This window comes from Canis lupus, chromosome 2, assembly GCF_011100685.1.
Source record: "Canis lupus familiaris isolate Mischka breed German Shepherd chromosome 2, alternate assembly UU_Cfam_GSD_1.0, whole genome shotgun sequence".
Lineage (NCBI taxonomy): Eukaryota > Metazoa > Chordata > Mammalia > Carnivora > Canidae > Canis > Canis lupus.
In genome coordinates, this window is record NC_049223.1 from 17,934,095 (window position 1) to 17,961,564 (window position 27,470).

General features: G+C 36.2%; 1 protein-coding gene across 3 annotated transcripts in view; it reads right to left on the reverse strand.

Annotated features, from left to right (window-relative positions):
• Positions 1-5,174: 5,174 nt before the first annotated feature.
• The window catches only part of SLC39A12 (solute carrier family 39 member 12), a 73,501-nt gene continuing 51,205 nt past the window's right edge, over positions 5,175-27,470 (reverse strand). For all 3 annotated transcript variants that reach the window (XM_038529982.1, XM_038529981.1, XM_038529980.1), the window contains one exon: positions 5,175-5,755. In XM_038529982.1, coding sequence (XP_038385910.1) covers positions 5,627-5,755 — 129 coding nt within the window. In that variant the 3' untranslated portion in view covers positions 5,175-5,626. The remainder of the gene's footprint in view (positions 5,756-27,470) is intronic.

Consider the following 27,470-nt stretch of genomic DNA (forward strand, 5'->3'; position numbering starts at 1 on the left):
AACACAATGGAATATTATACAGCCACAAATAGAAGAAAATCCTGCCATTTTTGACAACACGGATAGATCTTGAGTACATTAAATGAAATAAGTGAGACAGAGACAAATAAATACCGTATGATCTCGCTGATAAGTGGCATCTTAAAACAAAAAACACCCCCAAGGAAACATAGAGGTTTAGAGAACAGATTGGTTGTTGCCAGAAGCAGAGAGATGGGGGTGGGAGACACGCATGATGGTGGTCAAAAGATATATACTTCTATTTATAAAATCAATAAGGGGATCCCTGGGTGGCGCAGAGGTTTGGCGCCTGCCTTTGGCCCAGGACGTGATCCTGGAGACCCGGGATGGAATCCCACGTCGGGCTCCCGGTGCATAGAGCCTGCTTCTCCCTCTGCCTGTGTCTCTGCCTCTCTCTCTCTCTGTATGACTATCATAAAAAAAAATTAATAAAATCAATAAGTCATGAGATGTAACATGGAATGGTGACTATAGTCGATATATTGTGTTGTACATTTGAAAGCTGCTGAGAGTAGATCTTAAAACTTCTAGACACAGGAAAAGAAATTTGTAACTATGTGTGGTGATAGATTGTAACTAGATAGACTTACTGTGGTAAACATTTCATGACATGCAAATACCATCTTATTGTATATCTGAAATATGTTATATGTCAGTTATATTTCAATTTAAAAAAAATCTTGCTGCTTAGACTCTACATCCTCATGGGGAGAAATTAACATGAATTGGGTAGTAAAAGCAACCTCTAAATAAATAAATAAATAAATAAATAAATAAATAAATAAATAATTTTTTTTTTAAAGTAACCTCAAATGACCAAGATCTTGCAGGTGAAGAGTTTGACTGGGCAAGACCAGCAAGGCCTGGAGATTGTTAAGATGGCTAGACTAGAGCCAGAGACCTGAATGAAGTCCTATGTCAATTCCTTTCCAGGGATAAGAGGTTAGGAAATCATTTAGACTCTCTGAACCTCAGTTTCCCCTCTATAGAGGCCATGTGATATACAGATTAAGATTGCAGATTCTAGAGCCAGCCTGCCTTGGCTCTGTAACTTGGGCAAGTTAACTGACCTCTCTGGGCCTCAGTTTGTTTATTTGTAAAAGGGAGCGTGAAAATGGTATAAGGCCTACATTCTCAGGGTTCTTAAGAGAATTTAATGACTCTCATAAAGCACTTTTAATAGTGTCTGGCACAGAGTGCTATAAATACGTTTGCTGTAACGACACGACTATAAAATCAAAGAGTTGAATTAAATGGTTGACTTTGGTTCCCGCACCAGCATTATGTGATCCAGTAGGCTGTCAATGGGCACTCGGCCTTGCTTGATGTTTAAGGGAATGCTGAGACCATGAGACAACATACCTAGAAAACAGAAATCCTAGATATTTTCCAAAATTTTGAGTGAAGCCAAGGGTACAGATGGGAATTGGTGGGAGTGCAGGTAAAGCATCCCTCTCTGTGAGTAGGGGAAGAGGGAAATTTTTTGATGTTGTTAAGTATGATTAGGGATGTGGAGGGAGCTATATAAGAGAAGCTTCTGAGATGCAAGAGACTTTGCAAAACTGGGTGTGGGGCATGGAGGAGTGTGCAGGGGAAGATCTATATGACAAACATCCTGCTCTGAGATGTGGATATTGTGGCGGGGGCAGGGCAGGGTGGGTGGGTGCATGGGTACAGTCAGGTTGTGCAAATACATTCCATAGGTAGGCCCTTCAAGGAGCAATGGGGTGGGGTATCCCTTTGGATTTGGTAATGTCTCTTTAGCCTCTCAAACTCCCTACAGTTTCAGTTGGGTTTTGAGAGGTGCCTATGTAAGTAAAGTATGAGAATGTGGGGCTCGTCCCCCCACATTGAAGAGAGCTATGGCGCTTGGGGTGTGCACAGCATGTGGGGGAGATGAGCACCACTGTCCATGGTGTTCTTGGGGTCCAGTGGAGGCTATGTGTGCTGCCAGCCAGGGGGCAGGTCAGGCTGTTTAGACAGGCCAGGCCTCACTGTTTAGATAGCAGGTGCTCTGGCAACATGGGCAATCTACTGAGCTACTTTTTGCTCTCCCGGAGTTGAGATTGAGTCATAACAGTAACCATAACCTCAGGGCTCCATGATTCGACCTCTACATCCTTAGAAGTATGAGTAGAGTAGAACATAACAGGTTTTCATCTATTATGAGAGAGAAAGGGAAGGACAGAGGGGCTCACACTGAGCGCAAGCCTTATGACATGTGGATAAAGGCTTCCCAGGGAGATGGGCGGAGGAGGGTCAGCAGCCCAAGGGGACCCCATCTCTCTGGATCTGGAAGTGAGTAAAGGTGAAAGTACCTGCGCACAGCTCAGAACTGGTGGGGGCTGGCTTGTAGGCATCACCAGAGGATCTCAGACATTACATAAAGAAGACTTGATCACCTTTCTCCAACAAGACAAGACATTTCCTTGACCCAAAATATAGCTCTGAGAAGTAAACTGTGAAACTGATGACAATGGGTAATTTCATCTTTCTGGAGCCATTTCTATTTTCCAGGTACTGTGCTAAGTGCTTTGTGAGCAGTAGGTATCTCATATGGACCTCACCACAATCCTATGAGTTAGGTTCCATTGTTAGTTTTATTTTACATGAGAAGACATAGTTGTACAAAGAAATTATAAGGCCACTAAATGGCAGCACTGGGATTTGAACCAAGATTCCAGTTTAAAACCTGATTTTTTTTTTTTAATCGATCACACAAGAGCCCCAAACCGAGTAGTCCAATCTACCTGGTTAGTAGCAGTCCAGTCTACCTGGTGAGTAGCAGCCTCAAACCCTCCAGCTTTGAAGAGAAAGGAACAGGTAAGTGTGCAGTATCCTGACAGGTGTCTTAGAAAGAGGCACAGTCTCACCTCCAAAATGTGAGTTCTGGGAGGAGTGGTATTGGCCATAATTTCTAAGTGCATACGTATAACAGTCTCATACTGGTAAGCTTACAGCACTGAAACCATCTTCCCAGGCCCTGCACTTAGCATCACAGTGACGTGGAGCCAATTCCCCTTCCCCTAAACATGGCTGTCAGTGGGTGACAGATGTTCAAGTAGGATTTCTGTGTGATTTGCCCCTTGATTTTTTTTTTTTGTGGACCATTTCTAGCTCAGTGACTACAAAACAAATCAATCACCAAGTAGAAATACACTGGAATCCTAAATTTAGGTCTGGCAAACAGAAATACTCTAACATTATTGAGAAATCTGCCTTCAAGGAACACACCAATTACGCCAAATCTCAGTGAGTAACACATAATTTAAATGACTTACCGGGATGACAAAATTCAGCCATCCCAAATTTAGGCTCTGTGCATATTTAGAAGGCAAATAGTTGGTCTAATAGGTTTATCATTATCACTCAATTTTGAGGAACAAGAGAATTTCTAGCAATTCTAAGATTGTTTGTGGCTGGAGCTCCATCTCAGACTATTGGATTACTCAGTGGATTAGCAAACAGCCAGCTCAGGTAGGAGAAGGAAGTAGTCGTGAGCCCAGAAAGGTGCCCTCAGAAGCCATTACATCATGCTATTCTTAAGGTTACCTCTACAGGTGGCCTATGATGGCTGGGACTCTGCTTACAATCAAGGCCTTAGTTGTAGGCTTGCAAAATGCTCATGGAGGATGTCCCTCCAATCATTCCAACACATGACTCCCTGCAAACACCTATGCCCACATCCTCATCCTAGAGGTCAGGTGACACTCACTCTAACTTGAAGGTTATGGAGTAGCTCACATCAAATATTTTATTTTATTTTATTTTATTTTTTTCACATCAAACATTTTAATTTAGTTGGCCCCAAACCACTCTAAACTTTACCTTGGAATAAAGTCATCTATCAGAGCTTTTCTAATTAAATTGGCATAAATTAGGGCTTAATGTCAAAATCAGAACTTGGTCATAGAAACCAAAACACAGATGATGCCAGGTGCTTCTTGTATGCAACCTCTGTGCTGTGTTGACCCATACAAAGGCATTTTTTTGTTCAACTACAAATTACTATATTCTTTAACAAAAGAAGGGCAAAACTCAATGTGTCAGGTCTGCTTACCTTTAAGGCAAACATAAAGAAAAGTGCCTCTCTGTGGACTCCTCATCCAGTGACTCCTCTGACTGGTCAGATGCTCCCAGGCAAGGACGTAAAGAGGAATGAGTTTCAACCCAGGAGCACTGGTCTGGTTTGAGCTTTGCCGTGTTAATCAGTTTAATCAGAATGACCAGCTCTTGGGCAACAGCTTTGTGTGCCTGGATTCCACCACACGAGTGTAGCTCAAAGGGGGGGCCCAACCAGCAGCATCAGTACCACCTGGAGGTCGTTCAAAACCAAAGTCTCAAAGCCTACCCAGACTTACAGAATCAGAAACTCCCAAGATGGAGGTGAACATTCTGTGTTTGAATAAATCCTCTAGTTGAGCCTAATGTTTGCCAACATCTGTGAACGACTGCACTATGTCATGAGGCCCCCTTATTAAATCAAGCTCTGAAGACAACTGAAGAAGAAACAAGCCTCATTTTGAAATCAAATAAAGGTGGTTGAAAAAGACTGTGCTTGGGTGGGACATGCCAGAGTATCTGCCTACTGGTAAGAAAGAGGCAAGAGATGTATTTGATTGTCATGAGTCATTTTGGCAGAAAAATGGGCTTTTTCCCTAGTCAAGATATATCATTAAAAAAAAAAAGAAAAATATTAGGCCACTGTTTTCCAAGAAAAATAACTAAAGCCAGAGTTATTTTCTATTTTAATAATTTTGCCGGGTTGTCAGTAATGCTGCTTGAACATTTCATGAACAATGTTTAGGTCTCCTCAAGCAAATACAAACTATATCACATTGTCAGTAATATTAGATCCATAAGTACACTCTGATGAATCTGTGTGACTTTATGCATTGATCTACTGCCTCACTGCAGCTTTATTACTTAAAATTCTTAACTTCCCTTTTTGTTTCCAGTTTTCCTTACATAGAACAGATTTCACTTGGTGATTAGATAGGACGCTGACCCATTATCCTTTAGGCTTCCTGAGTTTGCTGACTTAAAAGCATTCATGAGCCTGTGGGTAATGCTTCCAGGTGAACAATACTATATTGGTTTTATAAGGATTGACTCAGAATCTGACACCCAGTAACAGAAGGTCATACAAATCATAACATCAACACTAGACTTTATTACATTTGTTTGCAATTTATTTTGCTTATGGCTTATCATCTTACAAGAAGAAAAACATTATTGACATAGAAGAAGTTGCAGCCAATTTGATCCCAAGAGGCATCTATCTGCTTCAAACATTCCTTATTGGCAAAACAATATTGTTTGAAAATTTACCAGAATTAATTCAGAATTTACTAATTCCTAAAAAAAGATGTGAATTCCATCAGGGTGCTGGGCTCTACTATCAAAATCTCAATTGAGGACAATCTGACATTTATATTCTAAAACCAAAGTGCATCATAAAATTAATAAGTTAATGAACTAAAAGACATACACTCTTCCTCTAAGATAAAAAGACTTAATTTACAAGCCACTATCGACACTTTCAACAAAAGAAACAAAATGAAGCCATATAAATTTATTTGTGAAGGATTTTGAGACTCTTAACTTATATTTTAATATTTTGTTCATATATAGCCAGCAGCAAGAGAGAAAGCCAACCTAGGGTCAATCCAAAGTTCTGCAGGAGAAACATCAACCAGGGTCGCCGTGTTTGAACATGAGTCATTTCAGGAAGCTAAAAAAAGAATAAAAAACCAGAATAAGATCCAGATATATTCACTGCTGGGAAAAGTTTGGTGGGAAAACATGAGAGGCTCTGTTATTCAGAACTTAATAACCTTTCAAATTCCCCAAACAGTTACAAAATGCTTAATACCTACTCTTGACCAAAATTTAAAAATGTAAGATAAATTAAGTCATTCGGCTGTGGTTAGAAGGATCCTAGGGGTTGCCAGAAGTCTTAAAATGACATAGTGATCAGCTGAAAGCAAACCCAGAACTTTTTACTTATGTGTTCAGAAAGCACTTAAATGTGAAATAGATAACAGATTGAAAGTATTATTTTTGAGTGTTCTGCTAGGTTTATGAAGCCGTTAAATGCAGTGGTTGGTACAAAGTACACATTTGTCTCCTTTCAAAGAGATCACAAGGTCTTCCTGACCTTTAGAATCATAAAGACATCACGCCCTAAGACTGTACGTGACTCTCAGACAGGCAAGTGGCTGCTGTTTCGTTAGTGGAATGACTTCAACACCATGTAGAGGAGAATGTTCTTGTGGATATCTTGGGGAAGCACCTCAACATGTCCTTTTTTTCTTTGTATTTATTTTTTTTAATTGAAGTAGAGTTGACACACATTGTTCCATTAGCTTTGAGTGTACAACATAGTAAATTAATATCTCTATACCTTAGGCTATGCTCACAAGTGTAGCTACCGTCTGTCAACTTACAAGGCTATAATACCATTGACCATGTTCCCTATGCTGTATCTTTCATCCCCATGATGTTTTCATCTCACGTTCCTTTGAATCCCTCATCCTGAGGAGATGAGAGTGAGTGTATCTCTTGTACGACATGGTCATTTCCATTGGAAATCTGGCTTAAGTCAACATGGAGGAAAGACTTAATCTGACAATGACATTATTGACATTTTGGGTCAGATCATTCTTTGTTCTATGTTATAGGGGCTCTCCTGTGTGTTAGAGGATCCCTGGCTTCTACTGGATGGATGTCAGCTGTACCTGACCCCAGCTGTGACAACCAAAAATGTATCTAGATGTTGTCAAATGTCCCCTGAGGGGGGCAAAAAAATCACTTCTGTTTGAGAACTACTGGATTATTTACAGAAAAAAAATATAAAATATGCAAGGGCTTTAGGTACATGGCAAAAAAGGGTGATGTATTCTTTTGCTCAGTTGACATTTTTTTTTTAATGTCTGTACAAGAGTATTCTGAGTGCTCTCTTTGGGTATTTCTCCCTTTTAACTAGATAAATTGACAGAATTAAGATTAGGATGATTATAACCTGCTCTCACACCCTAACATGGATGAGTAGAACAAAAGGCAAAGTAAGATCCAAAAATGCTGTCCTGGGTGGATGACCTTAAACAAATTATGTGTCCCTTTGGTGTTTTTCTGCCATATTTAAACGTGAGGTTAACCATGCTTCTTTAGAGTAACCCTGTATGGTTCATCATCTATTATACATTTAAATGGCATTTTGAAAATCCATATACTTTTCCCAAAAAGCTGGCAATTAATTGATGGTACTCTTGAGGGACTAACAAGATACAGGCATTAAAATTACCCAATACATCTGATTCTCAATAGTCTATAAGCAATTTCCAAGAGTTGACTTCAAAGACAGACAATGTAGGTGACCAGTTTCCTTCTGTCTCAATAATTTGTATATCAGACCATCTGTGAGACACAATTATGCCATTTTATGTCAAAGGCTCGAACTTTGATTAACCTTAATTCCAAATACACTAAGACATTGCGTTGTTCCCTCACCTTCTTGTTTTTCAAGCAAGGTAATTAATATTCATCGGAAGATATGGATGACTTAACAGCTCACCTTATGTCTACTGTGTCTAGTGCCACCTGGCTATTCATCTCTGATGAAGTAGAAGTAATTTCTAAAAAGATTTTTTGGGGCAAGTACTCACAAAATATGAATAACTGACTGAACTATCATGATGGTTTTCAGTGAATTGTTGAGAAAAACAGACAAGATATAAAGCATGGTGGTGGAAATTGTTCTAGTTCAACAGATAGAACTTGAAATATATTTTCAGCCCATCAATGTCTTAACCTACACGTTAGAAAGCTCATTTTCTAATTCCATCTTTGCCTTGAACTTCTACTGAGAATCTTCAGTTGGAAAGAAGTAGGTCTTTTTTTTTTTTTTTGGAAAGAAGTAGGTCTTAATTAGGTAGATTTAATAGCCTCAACATGAAACTGCAGAGATTAAATTAGTGTCTTGGGACATCGTTCATAATCCCAATTAGCTTCTGTCCCAACTAAATCCAAAAATACCACAATTTTTAAAACAATTGTTTGACCTATTGTTTTTTTCACCGGCCTAAATTTATAGAACATCTGTTGGTTTGTAGTGTGCAACACATGATAGCATTGAATAAATGTGTTTATAAGGGCTTCTAGGCTATGTCAGTGGCCCCACTCCCAGGAAGAACACCAAGAATTCTATATTCTGAGTATGTGGATGGCATTATCCACAGGAAAACATCATGAGTATTTTACAACTCTAGGAGCCACCATTCACATGAACTCAATGTTTTCTGGGAAATTTTGCAACAAGATTCCAGCTTTTTACTTTTTGGGGGGCATTTTTTTGCTTTTTACATTTTAATCAAAAGAACTGGCTCTACAATATCTTGCCATCCATGTAGGTGTGCCTTCCAGCAGCTCATCTTTCTCTTGAGGTCTTCCAGGATGCTGGGACTAATAGTCTTATGCAGCACTTACTTTCATTTACATCTGTCTTACCATGCGCTTTCTTATATTGTCTGTCCCATTTACTCCTCATAATCCTGCAGGAGAGAAAACTATTAACTCCTTTTAGTTTTGAGGAAATAATGGCTCAAGGAGGATAATGACTTACTCAAAGTCATATAGATGTGATGTCAGAACTAGGACAAGAAGTCAGCTCATCTCATTACTGTAGAGGACTGTAGGAGTACAGACAATATTGGCTCTATCTTTGGCCCTCCATCATGTTCATGTTTGCTCAGTGACCTCCTTTGGGGCTACATGTTCCAGGCCCCTTGGAGATTAATACATACCTTAGAAATGCCCACCCAGGCTGGGATTTGGGGAAGGCTTGTTTTGGTCTCCCCTGAATCTGTTAGAGATAACATAGTTATTCCTCCTTCCTGATGCACAGGTGATGCCCAAGATCTAATTAAAGATTAGCTGTCAATTAGGGGCAGGAAAGTCCTTTGAGGTATGTGTGACAATGCCCTTCTGTGTGTCCCCTCACTCTATATAATCTGTGCCCTAAGGTCTGGATATTGCAGAGAATAGCTATGCGGCTGCTGTGGATCATTGCCTGCCCAATCCCCCCACCCCTACCCTCTGTCAGTAAATTACCCTGAATAAGATTCTATGTAAACTAAATGGAGTGGCCTCTTCATTTTCTATTCTCCAAGTGCCTTCTCAGTTAGTGTCCCTCTTCCACCTTTTTTTTTTTCATGATTTTATAGATTTATTTGAGAGAGAGCGAACTCAAGCAGGGCCAGCAGCAGAGGGAGAGGGAGAAGCAGACTCCCCACTGACCAGGGAGCCCAACTTGGGCTCCATCTCAGGATCATGACCCAAGCCAAAGACAGATACTTAACCAACTAACCCACCCAGATGCCCCTCTCCCCTACCTTCTAACAAGGACATTCAAAGACCTGTAAAGACCAGCATTCTACCTGAAACTCATCTCTATTATGACCAATTCCTTTCTACCTAATTAGAAAAAAGTGGAAATATCAATGCTAAAAATGTACAATTAAACATAAAAGTCATTGCATGTGATGAAAACATAGAGAAAATATATTGTGCAACATATAGATATCATACTGCTTTTGTTATAACAGATATGTTATTAGGTTCTGTTTTCAAGGCAGACCACATGTACTTGAAAAGAGCTACTAAAGAAAGACTACTTTGTAAGCCTAGAGAAATAGACAAACAATGAAAATCAGCATTTCAGAAAAAATTTAAGGAGATTCTCATTGTGATATGGATCATCTTACTCTGGATTGTCTATACGAACTTTTCATGTCTGCACATAAATGGGATTGGTAAGAAAGTCCAGCTAAGCTTGCTTTTGAGACAATACTTGGTTCTTTTTTGGATAATTATGGATGAATATGTAAATTGTAATATTTCTTGGATATACACCAAAATGCCAAATACCAAAGAGTGTTACAAAAAGTCTTTCTAAAAGATCCAAATATAAAATGCCAAATCTCAACAACGTCTGCCACATTTCACTTACTTTGAATCTACTTATATTTTTTTTTTATCATTGCAGTCAGTAAATTTTGAAGGAAAATAAAGATCCATAGAGTTTATTTCCAAGGGTATGTATTTTGTTTTTTCTTTAAAAAAAAATTCTGACATCAGTTTTAGTGCTCCCTATTTTCCCTGGATTTTAAGAGAGGGCAATTAAATTCTTTTGTTGAGCAGCTTTACAGATCTTAACTTTCTTTTATCCTAAGACTAGAGGGGCTGAAATGTTGGATACAGTATGTGAATAATGAAGAAAAAGGTCAGGAAAAAAGAGAAGAAATGTTAGCAAAATACCTTTGCCCAGAGATAGAGCTAAGATATATTTTTTAGATTTCTACCAGAAACTTGGAAACCTTGAGGTGGAAAGTAACTTACTTTTTTAGCAAGTTCCCCAACTCAAATCAGCAGATGCCAAAACATGATAGTAATTTTCTGGTGAAGAAGAAAGAAAAGAAAGAAAGAAAGAAAGAAAGAAAGAAAGAAAGAAAGAAAGAAAGAAAGAAAGAAAGAAAGGAAAGGAAGAATAAGAAAGAAAAAACAAAAACAAAGAAAGAAAAAGAAGAAAAAGAAAGAGAAAGAAAGACAGCCAAACGCAACAAAGAAGAAACAAGACAGAAAGAAAGAACACGACACAATTGACCACGTACAACTGGGACGGTCGGGACAAGATTATTTGTGATGTGATTTGGATGGTGGTGTGTATAGATGGATAAGGAGGAGAAGAAGAAAAAGAAGGAGAAAAATCTTTACCTAAAAGATAGCCCTTTATCATGCCATTGTTTTGTTTTGTTTTCAAATTTGAATCAGACACAGCAGAGAAATTCCCTGAGATGCACCAAGCCTACACAGTACCTGACTTGTCTGCACATAATGACCCCTATAATTCTAACTAACTACCTGAGATGTAGATATGATGACCAACTGCTCATTAGAATTTTTGAACATTTTAGAAAGTGATATTAAGTAAATGATACACTTGAGTCAGTGCCTATAGCTATATACATAGTCAAGCTAAAGTTTTAAAAGGAATACTCACAGAGAATGTTAGAACCCACCAGGCAAGAAACTGGATAAATTCTAAAGGCATGTGCTATGTAGTAATTATGTACTAGGAAAAACTAATCACAAAGGAGGGTGATCTATAAAACATTCTCTGAAACTAAGATCTTTGGTCTCTCTTTACAATTCTAAGCTCAGAGTCTTGCCATGCAAAGCCTTCTCTGTCTACTTCCACCCTTAATCTGAAACTGGTTTATGGTTGGTGTTAAAGATCTCTCACTAGATATTTCAACATTTACTTTCAGTATGAATCATAAATGTACATAGTGAAAAAGAAAGTTCAGCATCCAGTGTTTCTAAAAAAGCACTAAAAAAATCAAAGTCCTTTCATTATGAAAAATTTACAATTTAAATATAAATATTCAACATTCACTTACTGAAGACATTCAGTGATGTTTCTTTTGAAGGTAAGATTGTAATTCAAATATTTTTCCTCTCTCAGGAATGCTCAGGAATAGTTTTTGGCATTGTCCACTTTCAAGGGAAATGATTTGCCTCTCCATTCACGAAGCTCCCTTGATAACTGACATACCACCCTCTTTTCAGAAAGTCCCTAAAATCCATAGTGCACACTGAATTAGGTATACATTTGCATTTGCTAAGAGGAGCCACTCTTGTTCCTAAGAAATATGATGAGAGAGAAAACCTCAAAAACTTATTTTATAGGCTATCCTAATAAGGCTTAATCTCTCTTGGGGCACATATTCCATGGACTGCTCTTACTGTCACATTTGTGAAGAGTTTAATTGTGTCTTTGCAGAAGACCAACATCTGAGAACAAAATGGAAATTTGTTAGTCAAAGTCATGATTTGGTTCCCAAATCTGCAATTTCCTGTTTGCATACGCAAACAATATACTTAAAAATTTAACATCAAAGACCTCTGGTTTCTGGTATGTCATACAGGATTATAAGTCACCAATTCATTCAACAAGTAAAAAGATGAAGAAACTGAAAAATCAACAGCTCTTCTCAGATATAACAGAAAAGTGAGGTCAAATGGCTGGCCCAAACATTGGAGAGAAACACAAGTGTATACAGAGAATCACAACATACCTGAGCAAAAACCTACAAGCAGAAATTTGTGTGGCAGGGTAGAGAAACAAACTGTAATTGACAAATTATTAGAGGCTTAGTGTAGACAAGCCTAAAAGTTAAAAACTCTAGGGGGATCCAGTCTTAAGTCTTAATTTCCACTTTTGTGGATTTTTCTGCCAAGAGCTCTACTAAATTCTCACAGTGAATATTGGGGGGGTGGGGGAATCCTCTCATGCTTTTATCAGGAGGGAGATAAAGGAACCATTTTGAGATGCCAGAGGATTGTGATCTTAACAAGGAGTTCCCTTATAAAAGCTATGTTATCAGAGCCTACACTGCTGGGGTTTTATCAGAGTTAATACCTAGGGAAGGGAAATAGTCAATTTCACCCTCCTCTAGCCATTCTCATCCACCTAAAGGGGAAGGAGACAAGAAGCTCATCATCTGGGAGCACTGGCTCACCAAAAGACCAAGACCTAATCAAAGAACTATAGAATGCTACTGTTCTCTCCATACCTTACTATTACATTACTAAAGGACTATTTACTGCAGTTCCTTTTACCCACTACATCATGTCATCCTTTCAAAAAAAATAACATGAATTACTAGAAGGCAAAAAACACAGTTTGAAGAGACTGAACACCCATCAGAACCAGAGTGAGATACAGAAGGAAAGTGGGCATTATCAAACCAGGAATTAAAAAACAAAACAAAACAAAAACTATGATTGATATGGTAAGGAATTAATGGGAAAAATAGACAACATAAGCAATCAAAGGTGGGTTATAAAAACATAGAGATAGGAATTCTAATAAATAAGAAATGTTAGAGATCAAAAACACTGCAAGAGAAATGAAGAATGATGGGCTCATTATTAGATTGGATGTGGCTGAGAAAAAAAACTCTGAGTTTGAAGATATGACAGTAGAAACTTGCAAAACTGAGAAGCAGAGAGAAAAAAAAGACTAAAAAACCCAACAACCCAAAATACAATATCCAAACCAGGAGGGAAAAGGTGTAATGTAGGTGTAATGGTGTAATGAAATACCAAAAAAGAAGAGAGAGGAAAAAAACCTGAAGCAATATTAGAAGCAATAATGACTCTGAATTTCCCCCCAAATTAATGTCAGGTACCAGATCACAGATGCAAGAAGCTCAGGGAATAGCAAGCAGGATAAATGCCAACAACATAAAACAAAAACACAAAACTCTACACATAGGCATATCATTCTCAAACTTTAAAAAAACAAAGGTAAGAAAAAAACCTTGAAAAAGAAAAAAAAAAAAGAAAAAACCTTGAAAGAAGCCAGATTAAACAAACAAAAAAACAAAACAAAAAAAAAATTTTACCTTTAGAGAAGCAAGGGTAAGAATTATATCTGAATTCTCTGGAACTATGCAAGCAAAAATAGAGTGAGGTTAAATGCTTAAAGTGTTGAGAGATAAAGCTACCAACTTAAAATTCTGTACCCCCACACTTAACCTTCAAGAATGAAAGAAAAATAAGACTTTCTCGGACAAAAAATTGAGGAAATTTGTTGCCAGCAAAAAAAAAAAAAAAAAAGTTAAATGAAGTTCTTTGGAGAGAGGAAAGTAACAAAAGCAGAAGCTTGGATCTACATAAAGAAAGGAAGAGCATTGGGGCACCTGGGTGGCTCAATGGTTGAGTCTCTCTGACTTTGGCTCAGTTCATGATCTTGGTGTCCTGAGATTGAGTCCCGCTTTGGGATCCCTGCAGGAGTCCTCTCCCTCTCCCTATGTATCTGCTATTCTCTCTGCCTCTTTCATGAATAAATAAAATCTTTTAAAAAAGGAAGAAAGAGCATCAGAAAGTAAATAACTGAAAGTAAAATAAAAGCTTTTATTTTTCTTACTTTTAATTGATCAGAGATAATGGCTTATTTAAAACAATAATAGCAAAAATGTATTTGATTATGTATGCTTGTGTGTGTATTTTTATGTATGATCATATAATAGTGAAATGATTGACAGCATTGATGCAAAGAATGGGAAGGATGGACTAGGAATAATTTCTTTCTTTTTTTTTAAGATAGATTGATTGATTGATTGATTGATTTATTTATTTATTTATTTATTTATTTATTTATTTATTTATGATAGACATAGAGAAAGAGAGACAGGCAGAGACACAGAAGGAAGGAGAAGCAGGCTCCATGCCGGGAGCCCAATATGGAACTCGATCCTGGGACTCCAAGATCGTGCCCTGGGCCAAAGGCAGGCGCTAAACCGCTGAGCCACCCAGGAATCCCTGGAATAATTTCTTATTATAAGGTATTTCTATTACCCATGAAGCAGTGTGATTTGAACGTAGAATTGGATTAGTTGTAAATGTATATTAAAAACTCTAGAGGAACCACTTAAAATACTAAAAAAAAAGTAAAATTAATAAGCTAGTAAATGTGTCAAAATGGAATTATATAAAATGCTCAATTAAAATCACACGGAAGAAAAAGTTTGGAAGACAAAAGTAGCAACAAAGAACAACCGGCAACGATTAGAAAACAGTAACAAATATGGTAGATATTAATCTAATTATAATAACAATTACTCTAAATGTCAATGGACTAAATACACAGAAAAAAAGCAAGGATTTTTCAGAAAGGATAAAAAAATAAGACCCAAATATATGCTGTCTACAAGTCCACTTTAAACATAAGGATGCATATAGATTAAAAGTACAGAGAAGGAAATATATCATGCTGACATTAACCAAAAGAAAGCAATAATTAATCTCAAACAGAACAGAATTCAGAGCATGGAATGGTATCAAGTAAAAAGGTGGCATTAGATGAAAATAAAAGAGTCAATGCTCAAAGAAGACATAACAATCTTTAATGTGTGTGCACTTAACAACAGAGTGTTAAAATATGTGAAGCAAAAATTGGTAGAACAGAAAAGAGAAAGAGATGTTTCCACTATTCTAACTGGAGACTTTAACACTTCTCTACCATAAATGGACAGATCCAGCTGGGAAAAAATCATTAAGATCACAGTTGAATCAAAGAGCACCATCAATCAACTAGATATAATTGACATCTGTAAACTACTTCATTCAATAACAGGAGAATATACATTCTTTGCAAGCTCACATGGAATATTCACCAACATAGACCACATTCTTTGCCATAAAACGCACCTTAATAAATTTAGAAAATTAGGAATCATACAATGTCTACTTTAAGATAATAATGGAATTAAACTAGAAATCAATGACAGGAAGGTAGCTGAATAATCTCCAAATACATGGAGATTAAACAACACAATTTTAAATTATACAAAGATCAATGAAGGAATCTTAAGAAAAATTTTAAAGTATTTGAACTAAAAGAAAATAAAAATAAAAATTATCAGAATTTGTGGCCTCAGTGAAAGCAGTGAGTAAAGGGAAACTACAGCATTGCATGCATGTATTAGAAAAGAAGAAAGATCTAAAATCAATCATCTAAATTTCCAACTTAGGAAACTAGAGGAACAACAAATTAAATCCAAGGTAAGGAGAAGAAAATAAATAATAAACATTAGAGCAGACACCAATCAGACTGAAAACAGGAAATCAATAAAGAAAATCAACCAAACCAAACATTGATTCTATGAAAAGATCAATAAAATCAATAAGCCTCTATCCAGGCTAAGAAAAGGACAGAAAACACAAATTACTAATATCAGAAATGAAAATGATATCATTACAAATACCAAAGACGACAAAAACATAATAAAGGAATGCTATGAATAACTCTCTATCCACAAATTTGATAATCTAGATGAAACCCACCAATTCTTTTAAAAACTGCCAAAGTCACACAAGAAGAAATATGCAATGTGGGGATCCCTCGGTGGCTCAGCAGTTTAGTGCCTGCCTTTGGCCCAGGGTGTGATCCTGGAGACCTAGGACTGAGTCCTACATTGGGCTTCCTGCATGGAGCTTGCTTCTCTCTCTCTGCCTCTCTCTGTGTGTCTTTCATGAATAAATAAGTAAAATATTTTTTAAAATGCAATATGAATATGCCTCTATCTATTTAAGAAAATGATTCAAGAATTAATAATCCTCCAAAAGGTTATTCACCATTGAATTCAACCAAACATTCAAGGAAGAAATCATACTGATTCTCTACAATTTTTAAGAAGATAGAAGCAGAGGGAATACTTCCCAACTCATTCTATGAGGCCAGCAATGTCTTAAACTGAAATTAAAGCCATTACAAGAAAACTATAAAGCAATATCTCTTATGAACAGAACTAGAAAACTTCTCAACAAAATATCAGCAAATTGAATCCAGCAATATATAGAAAGAATTATAAACCACAATCAGGTGGGATTTATCCAATTCTACAAGGCTGGTCCAACATTTAACAATCAATGAATATGCTCTCCATTACAACATCAACCAACAGGCTAAAGAAAATATCCATAGATGCATAAAAAGCATTGGCAAAATTCAACACCCATTTATGATAAAATCTTCCAGCAAACTAAGAATAGAGAGAAATTTTCTCAAATTCATAATGAACATCTGTAACAAAAAAACCTGCAGGTAACATCATGCCCAATGGTGAGAAACTAGAAAATTTACTAAGATCAGGTAAAGGCAAAGATGTCCCCTCCCACCACTGCTTTCTTTCTTTTCTTTTTTAATTTATATTTATTTATTTATGATAGACATAGAGAGAGAGAGAGAGGCAGAGACACAGGCAGAAGAGAGGGAGAAGCAGGCTCCATGCCGGGAGCCCGATGCGGGACTCGATCCCGGGACTCCAGGATCGCACCCTGGGCCAAAGGCATGCGGGAAACCGCTGAGCCACCCAGGGATCCCCCACCACTGCTTTTCAACATCAAACTCAAAGTCTTAGGGAGTGCAATAAGAGAATAAAAGGAAATAAAAAGAATGCAAAAAATATTTTATATGTATAAAATGCAGAAAATAAAAAAAACCCTCCTAGAACTAATAAGTACTTACAGCAAGGTTGCAAGATACAACATTAATACACAAAAGTCAATTCCTACATCTGAGGAATTAACAAGTGGAATTTGAATGAAAAACACAGTACCATTTATATTAGCACCAAAAATGAAATATTTAGGTATAAATCTCAAAAATATGTACAAGATCTTTGAGGAAAAGTATAAAATTCTAATAAAAGATATCAAGAAAAAAAAAACAAAATAAATCTAGAGATATTCCATATCCATGGATAGGAAAACACAATACTGTCAAGATGTCAGTTTCTCTATAGATTCAACACAATCCCATTCAAAATCTCAGCAAGCTATTTCATGGATATTGACAAACTGATTCCGGAATTTATATGGTGAGGCAAGAGACCCAGAATGGCCTCCATAATATTGAAGGAGCAGAATGAAGTTGGAGAGTTGATACTATAAATCTTTAAGATTTATTATAAATCTATCACAAGGGCAGCCCTGGTGGCTCAGCAGTTTAGTGCCGCCTTTAGCCAGGGCGTGATCCTGGAGACCCGGGATCAAGTCCCATGTCCGGCTCCCTGCATGAAGCCTGCTTCTCCCTCTGCCTGTGTCTCTGCCTCTCTCTCTCTCTCTCTCAAATAAATAAATAAAATCTTTAAAAAAATAAATAAATCTATTACAACAATGTGGAACTGGGGAAGAACAAAAAAACAGTTTAATGGAACAGAATAAAGAGGCCAGAAGTAGAACCACCTAAATATAGTCAACTGTTCTTTGATAGAGGAGCAAAAATTATAAGATGGAACAAATACTGTCTTTTCAGTAAATGGAGTTGGAACTATCAGCCATCCAAAAAACCCCAAAACCAACCAACCAACCAAACAACAACAACAAAAACACCCTTTAATGAGTCTATACACAGAACTTTTATCCTTCACAAAAATTAAGACAAGACGAATCATAGGTCTAAATGGAAAACACAAAACTATGAAACTCCTAGAAGGTAACAAAGGAGAAAACCTAGATGATCTTGGGTATAGTGATGCCTTTTTGGATACAATTCCAGAGACATGATTCATGAAAGGCATAACTGATGAGCTGAATTTCATTAAAATTAAATTTTCTTGGGATGCGTGGGTGGCTCAGCAGTTGAGTGTCTGCCTTTGGCTTAGTGCGTGATCTCAGGATCCAGGATCGAGTCCCACATCAGGCTCCCTGAGATGAGCCTGCTTCTCTCTCTGACTATGTTTCTGCCTCTCTCTCTCTCTCTCCCTCTGTATCTCACATGAATAAATAAATAAACTTTTTAAAAAATTAAATTTTCTTCCCCACAAGACACTATCAAGAAAATGAAAGATAAGCCAGAGACCAGGAAAATTTTGCAGAAGACACATCTGATAAAAGACTGTTATCCAAAACATACAAAGAACTCTTGAAGCACGTAAATAAGAAATGACCCAGTTAAAAAAAATGGCTAAAAGACCTGAATAGACATTCCCCAAAGAAGTTAAATAGGTGGCAAATAAGCATATTAAAAAGTATTCAATATCATATGTCACCAGAAAATTTCAAGTGAAAACAGCAATGAGATATCACTACACAACTATTAGCATGGCCAAAATCTATACATTGACAACACTGAATGCTGATCTGGAGCAATGGGAATTCTCCCTTATTGCTGGTGGGAATGCAAAATGGTACAATCACTTTGGAAGACATTTGGAAATCTTTTATAAAACTAGATGTATTCTTGGGACACCTGGACACCTCAGTGGTTGAGCGTCTGCCTTTGACAGGGTCCTGGATTGAGGAATAAATAAATTAAAAAGCTTAAAAGAAAAACTAGACATATTCTTATCATACTATCCAGTGATTATACTTCTTTGATATTTTCCTAAATATACAGAAAACTTAGGTTCATACAAAAACCTGCACATGAATATTTATAGCAGGTTCATTCATAATTGCCAAAACCTGGAAGCAGCCAAGATGTTCTTCAGTAGGAGAATGGATAAACGCACCGTGGTACATCCAGACAATGGTATTTAGTGCTAAAAAAGAAATGAGCTATCAAGCCATGAAACAATCTGGAGGAATCTTAAAGTATATTACTAAGGGAAAGAAGCCAATTTCAAAAGGTACATATTGTACAATTCCAACTACATTTCAGTCTGGAAAAGGCAAAACTACAGAGATTTAAAAAAAGAAAGATTAGTGGTTTCTAGGGGTTAATGGAAAAGGAGGAATGAAGAGGCGGAACACAGAGGATTTTTAGTGCAGGGGAAATATTCTATATATGACAAGGGTGGATACGTGTCATTTGCCAAAACCCATAGAATGCACCACACCACACAGGAATCCAAATGTAAACTACAGACTTTAGGTGATAATATATCAATATAGTTTCATCAATGATAACAAATGTACCTCTGTGGTGTGGGATGTTGAGAGTGGGTGAAGGTATGCATGTGTAGGTCAGATGTCACTTGGGAATTTTCTGTATTTTCTACTCAACTTTAAACTCCTCTAAAAAATAGGTTTTTCTAAATTAAAAAAAAAATCCATATCCCAGTTACAGTAACAAACAAACACATTTCAAGTGTTTGATGAGACAGCCACACATGGGCAGTGGCCACTACTGCTGATGGTACAGACCAAAAAAAAAAAAAAAAAAAAAAAAAAAAAGAAATAAATAAAAAAAAGAAAGGCTGATTATCTAAGTCACTAGATAAATTTTTAAAAAGGTTTTATTTATTTGAGAGAGAAAACAAGAGAGAGCACAAGTCTGGGGAGGGGCAGAGGGAGAAGCAGCTTCCTCACTGAGCAGGGAGCCCAAAGCAGGGCTCAATCGCAGGACCCTGAGATCATGATCTGAGCCCAAGTTAGAAGCTTAACCAACTGAGCCACCCAGGCTCCCCAGTCATTACATAAATTAAAGAAACACTCTTAGCTGGAGGTATAGGCCTACTGGGAGAAGAATTATAATGGTTATGTATCATGTTGTATTTCTTCTGTTCCACCCACACATTCCTATTATTCTAAAAATAGTAAAAAAAGGAAAAGAAAAAACTAAAGCATATTTTGAGTTACTGGATTGTTTACTGGCTTAGGTCAAACTAGATAGTGCCATTTCAAAGTCTTCTATTTAGACTCAGAACAGAAGGATTTTTTTTCCAAATATTTTCCACAGTCTTAAGCTACTAATATATCTAGATTTTTTTTTTCCCAAATGATCATCATTGCTACAAAGAAGCACTGGAACATTTGTATATTGTCCAACGCATGAGAAAAAAATTAGCTTTTGAATATTCACTCATCCACATATTTACAACAATGTTAATAAGGCAATCAATTTATTTTTCTTTTGCTTTTCTGAAGGGTCATTTGATAATTATTCATTAATAACATATTATCGAAAAAATGATTACAGAGAGACATGTAGGAGTTTGTCCATTGAATAGGTAGATAGGTTTATTATAGTTCTTAATAACACCCAAATTTCACCCACTGTTTGCAAAGCCTAACACTCAGTCTATATGATTCTTTATACATACACTGTCTCCAAGAAAATTTTCTGAAGAAGTCATCCATGAAATCACAACTTGCTGAAAAATGGAGAAATTAGACTGTTGGCCTTTATATATCCAATAAAAATAGGTGGACTGATTTGTGTTTGTCTTTCGTCTTTCATCTGTTAGCTGACCAACTTACTCATTTTAGTAAGTATTCAACCGCAGAAACAATCACATGACCTTATTGCTTTTCTTTGAGACTGTTGACAACATAAAGCCATACATAGGCTGTTTCTTCATAGCAGTGATCATCTTATGCATTCAATAAACTTCAGATGAACTGAAGTGTAAACAACTGATGTTAGTGTTGATAAGTAAACAAGATTGTATCTGGCATTCACTGTCACAGACCTCATAGATTTAACAAGGAAGTTACTTTAGTAAATGAAAAATCACACAAGGATCAAATTTGTCATACGGTCTTCATTAAGAATTTAAGAAAACATTGTCCCTTGTAACTTTAAGAAAAAATATTTATTTATTTATTCTCATCAATGCATGTTTATCTATTCATGTAACTTAAAATTGAAGGAAAAGAGAAACAATATGAATAAACACAGATTTCTTTTCTGGTGATTAAAAAAAAAACAAGAGAAATGAGCTCATGTGGTTAATGATGGACTTCTTTTGACTTGTAAATGTCTTTAATTTAAACAATTGTATTCACTGTAACATTACATTAAAATATACTGCTTATTAAACATGTCCTTCTAATAATAATTTGTTAACCCAGTGCTAATACCTTTTTTTACTTCTGAGATGTTAAAATGCAATTTAAAATTCAGATACAAAATCATCACAAAAATCTGCTGTGTTTCTATACACGAATAATGAACATTTTGAAAAGGAAGGATATTAAGAAAACTATTCCATCTGCAATAGCATCAAAAGAATAAAATACTAAGGAATAAATTTAACCAAGAAGGTACAAATAAAGGAAAAGACATCCCATGTTCATGGATTAAAAGGCTTAATATTGCTTAGATATCAATATTAGGTAAGGTGATTGACAGATTTAATGCAATTCCTATCAAATTCTTAATGATATTTTTACAGAAATAGAAAAATATATCTTAAAATTATTTTAAAGATCTCAAGGGCATCAAATACCCAAAACAAATTTGAAAATGGACAAAGTTGGAGGTCTCACACTTTCTGATTTCAAATTTAACTTCAAAACTTCAATAATTAAGAATGTGGTCCTAGCATAAAGGCAGACATATAGACCAATGGAATGCAATACATTTGCAAACACAGGCAATTGATTTTGGCAGGAGTGCCAAGATAATTTGGTAGGGAAAGAACAGCCCTTTCAACTTATGGTATTGGGAAAATTGGATATCTACATGCAAAAGAATGAATTTGGACTCTTAGTTATACCATATACAAAAGTTCACTCAAAATGGATCAAAGACCTAAATGTAAGATCTAAAACTATAAAACCTTTAGAAGAAAACATAGGCAGAAATCTTTATAACATTGGATTTGGCAATGATTTCTTAAGTACATTGCTTAAAACTCAGGGAAGAAAACATTATAAAAATAGATTAAATTTGATTTTACTAACATCTAAAGCTTTTATACACCAAAGGACATTATAAACAGAGTGAAAGGGCAACATGGAAAGGAAGAAGTATCTGTAAATCACACATCTGATAAGAGGTTAATATCCAGAGTATGTAAAGAACTCCTACAACTCACATTCACACAAAAATCGAAACAAAATGATCAAAGGACTTGAAAACACATTTTTCCAAAGAAAATATTCAAATGGTCAATAAGCACTGAAAAGATGCTGAGGAACATCACTTCTCATTCAGGAAATACAAACGAAGACGAGATACCACTTGACATCCATTAGGATTGTTATTTTCAGAATGATAGAATATAACAAGTATTGGTGATGATGCAGAGACACTGAGAGGGTAAAATGATGCAGCCATTATGGAAAACAAGTAATTAAAATTAGAATTACTATATGATTCAGCAACTCAATGTCCATTGATGGATAAATGCATCAGCAAAATGTGTGTGTGCACATACAGTGGAATATTATTCAGCATTTAAAAGGGAAAAATTCTGACACATGCTGACATGAATGAACCTTGTAAACTTTATGCTAAGCTAAAGAAACTAGTCACAAAATGACCAAAACTCTATGATTCCACCTAAAAGAGGTCCCTTGAGTAGCCAAATTCATAGAGACAAAGTAAAAAGGTGGTTGCCAGAGAGTAGGGGCAAGGAGAATAGGGAGTTAGTATTTAATGAGTATGGAGTTTCAGTTTGGGAAGGTGAAAGAAGTTATATAAATGGATAGTGGTGATGATTGCACAACAATGTGAATATACTTAATGCCATTAAATTATACACCTCAAATGGTTAAAATGGTAAATTTCACATTATATGTATTTTACCAAAATTAACACCACATACATGCAAACACACATACACACATGCAGACACACACAAGGAATGCTTTGATTAACTCTTTAGCTTATAATATTAGAATAAGCATTTAGGGCAGCCCCAGTGGCTCAGCGGTTTAGCGCCACCTTCAGCCCTGGGTGTGATCCTGGAGACCCGGGACTGAGTCCCACGTTGGGTTCCCTGCATGGAGCCTGCTTCTCCCTCTGCCTGTGTCTCTGCCTCTCTTTCTCTGTGTGTCTGTCATGAATAAATAAATAAAATCTTTAAAAAATAAAAATAAATAAAAAATAAAATAAGTAGCATTTAATAAGAAGAGTTGTCATTCACTGCCTGGTAAGGATTCATTATCATCACTTTGCAATGAGAATCATGTGGTATGTTTAGATCTCAAAGTCCTGGAGCATAGATATTAAGGACTGAATGTTTTCCTTCCCTTCAAATGTGCATGTTGAAACCCTATGCCCCAGTGTGATGGTATTAGGAGGTGTGGCTTTAGATGAGGTCATGAGAATGAAGCCCTCCTGAATGGAATGAGTACCCTTATCAGAGTCCTGAGTTTGCTTCTCTCCAAGCTCTACCGTGTGAGGACACAGCAGGACAGCCATCTATCTGAAAATCAGGAAGAAGTTCCTCACCAGATACCAAATCTGCCAGCACCTGGATCTTAGACTTCCCCGCCTCCAGAATTGTGAGAATAAATGTTTAAACTACCCGGGGGACGGGGGAGAAAGAAAAAGAAAAAAAAAAAAATAAACCACCCAGTGTATGTTTTATGTTTTTTTATTATAGGAGCCCAAATGGATTCAGACAATTAACCCGTAAAATAATCCAATTATAGAGGATTAGAATCCCCTTTTTTAGTTTGCAGTGTGGACTACTTCAAATTTCTTTGTGATTGTCAGCTATTACATGATGGAGAGAAGTCTATGTCTCCTTTCCTTGAAGGAACCTGGCTGTTTCTCTGGCTGTAACTAGTTAGGGAAGGTTGCTTATCCATAGAATGAGGTTTTACCAGCTGCAAAATCTCAAGAAGGTCCTACTAGATTTCTCTTTCTGCAATATCCTGGAGAATGAAAATTTTCCTTAGAATATTTGCTGAAAAACATTCTATCAATTCTTGCTTCTAACAATTTCCAAAAACTTAAATTCAATAAAAGTTTGATGTTTCAACCTAATCTATCCTTTTGTCTATTATATGTTTCCTTTTTGTTTTGTTTTGTTTTATTGAATTCGTTTTCTTAGTCATTTCTTTTGACAGCAATTTAAAGGAGAAGGTTAGAAGTATGTTCTATTTTATGGGCAGAATACATGAACAGACATTTTTCTGAGGAAGACATCCAGATGGCCAACAGATACCTCATCATCAGGGAAATGTAAATCAAAACCACAGTGAGGTATCATCTCACACTAGAATGGCTAAAATCACAAACATAAGAAACAACAAGTGTTGGTGAGGATGTGAAGAAAAAGGAACCGTTGCGCACTGTTGGTGGGAGTAAACTGGTACAGCCACCCGGGAAATCAGTATGAAAGGTCCTCAAAAAATTAAAAATAGAATTACCATATGATCCAGTAATTCCACTACAGAGTATTTACCCAAAGAATGTGAAAACATTAATTCAAAAAGATATATACACCCCTATGTTTATTGCAGCATTATTTACAATCATCAAATTATGGAAGCAGCTCATCCATCAATAGATGAATGGATAAAGAAGATGTAGTATGTGTGTGTGTGTTGTGTATATATATAAACACACAACATATATATGTATATATATGTTATATATATACACAACATATATATATACACACATAACATACACACCACACACACTGGAATATCACTCAACCATAAAAAAGAATGAAATCTTGTCATTTGCAACACCATGGATGGATCCTAGAGGGTATAATGCTGAGAGAAATAAGTTAGAGACAAATAGGATTTCACTCATATGCGGCATTTAAGAAACAAAATCAATAAACAACAAAAAAGAGAGACAAACAAAAAAACAGACTCTTAAACAGAGAGAACAAACTGATGGTCACCAAAGGGGAAATGAGTGGGGAGGGATGGGTGAAACAGGTGAAGGGGATTAAAAAGTAGACTTATCAAGATGAGCACTAAGTAATGTATAGAATTGTTGCATCACTATATTGTACATCTGAAACTGACAGGACACTGTATGTTAATTGTACTGGAATTAGAAATTCCATGGGGGTAAAAGCAGTTGCCAGAATAATAATACTGTCTTGAAATAAAATTCACAGATTCTATATGACAAAAAAATGTGTGTTCTATTTTAGCATCATATTTGATTACTAATAGTAACACTCTCAACAAAGATCATTATGTTTACTTGACCATCTCCTAAAATTGGGAGATTTGTTCCCGTTGACGCAAGTCCTTTTTTGAATTTGTCTTTTTAATTATTTTATTTTTTTAAAAGATTTATTTATTTATTCATGATAGAGAGAGAGAGAGAGAGAGAGAGAGGCAGAGACACAGGAGGAAGGAAAAGCAGGCTCCATGCCTGGAGCCCGACATGGGACTCGATCCCAGGACTCCAGGATTGTGCCTGGGCCAAAGGTAGGCGCTAAACCACTGAGCCACCCAGGGATCCCCGAATTTGTCTTTTTAAATTAGAAGCTCTTTTCACAAAACAACTTAATAGAGCAGTTTTAATTTTCTCTTGCAAGAAAGAAAGCAAGGATCACAAGCTTCTGTACTTGGGATCACCGAAGTGAAGGTACCAAAGAGGAGGCTTATCATAAGGTTATTTTTTTAACATGCAGCATTAGATATTTTATTTAAATATTCAGGTACAGGATACTGTAGACTTCTGATTTCCTGATCTTATCTTTCCAAGGGAATTTATGGAGCCATTTACATCAGAAAATAAAATCTCCTGTTTTGAAAACTGAGTTGTAAGACAAAGACCACAATGTCACATACAACTCAGAGAGACAAGGATGTTATTTTCTTTTAACTTGGATTTAACAGTTCATGTCTCCATTTTTTTCTTAGGGGAAGTGATTTAGTTAGGCAAATTCTTAATTGCATAGCTCAGGAAAGAGAGTCATTAGCCATCTTTAATATTTTCCTAAGAAATGGATTACTTTGGAAGATGTATATGCATGCACATGGTTTGAGAGCCTGGTTAGAAGAGAAAAAAATGCAAGGAGCAGAAAAATACAATTGTTTCTGGTGGTCAAGTTTTTTGAAATCACAGGGTTCAACATTGATCAAATTGGGTCTATTAACCATTTTCTCAGTAGAAAATATCTAAGCATAGAGCTTGAAAGATTTATAGAGAAAGAGAATAAAAATCTTTCAAAATTGTTGGTATGATTCATACTTCTTGCTATTGTGAAGAAATAATTGTGAATGTTAAATTACATTAATTTTGCTGCCTGAAACGGTTTTTAAATGCTTGTCATTTTCCCCCCACAGAAAGAGTATTTTAAATGATGTCAGTTGCACTCATTGATTTCAGTACAATATGTGTTGAAAGCAAATATGTATATCAAGTAATTTTTATCTTCCAAATAAAATATCTGCTTTCTATATAGATGCATATTGTTTAAAGGGTATCACACCTTGCTACTATCAAACTTCAAAGAAAAGATAGCTTAATAGTTTTTTTGGAGGGAGAAATGACTCTTACCAGAACCAACTTGGTGATTGTAGATTCTTAACTGAATTACATTGGATATATCTAGGTTTCTCTGAGAAAGCAAGACTCCAGCAAAATCAATAAATTGGAAGATAAAGAATAATGGGGAAGTGGGAAAGAATCAGTATCCTAAAAGTATAGGATTCTATTTTAGTTTAATTTTGTAGTCAGGTGATTAAGAAAAGATGAGATGCCTTGCTAGAAAGTTGACAGTTTTGTCAGTCAATTTATGTCCTTTTCACCCAATCCACAATCATGAATTAGTTAAATTTGCTGAATTAAATAAACATAGAGAAGCCAATGGATGCTCTTCCTCTGACTTAATTCCTACTTATTGACTGGGTTTAATATATAGATCTTATTTTTGTGTGTTTGGGCTTATTTTAAAAGCAGAGGATCTTGAGGTCAGATTCAAAATACTCTTTACCCTGCCTTTCACTCAAGAAAAAATATCTAGAAATTGGAGAATGCTCTAGACACAAGTCTGGCTGTGATACTACTCCAAGGAGATACTTCCCAGAGGATAGAGCCACAAGGTAGTCTAGACTGCTCTTCAATTTTGCAGTTTTCTCCCCCATTATGTAAGTGAAGTCAGAACATTAGTAATAATCCGGAAGAGGAAGAGAAGTTTTAAAGGAGCATTCCCTCAAACAAACAAATAAACAAACAAACAAAGTGTAGATGGGAGGGAAAGAGATCCAGAGAACTACAT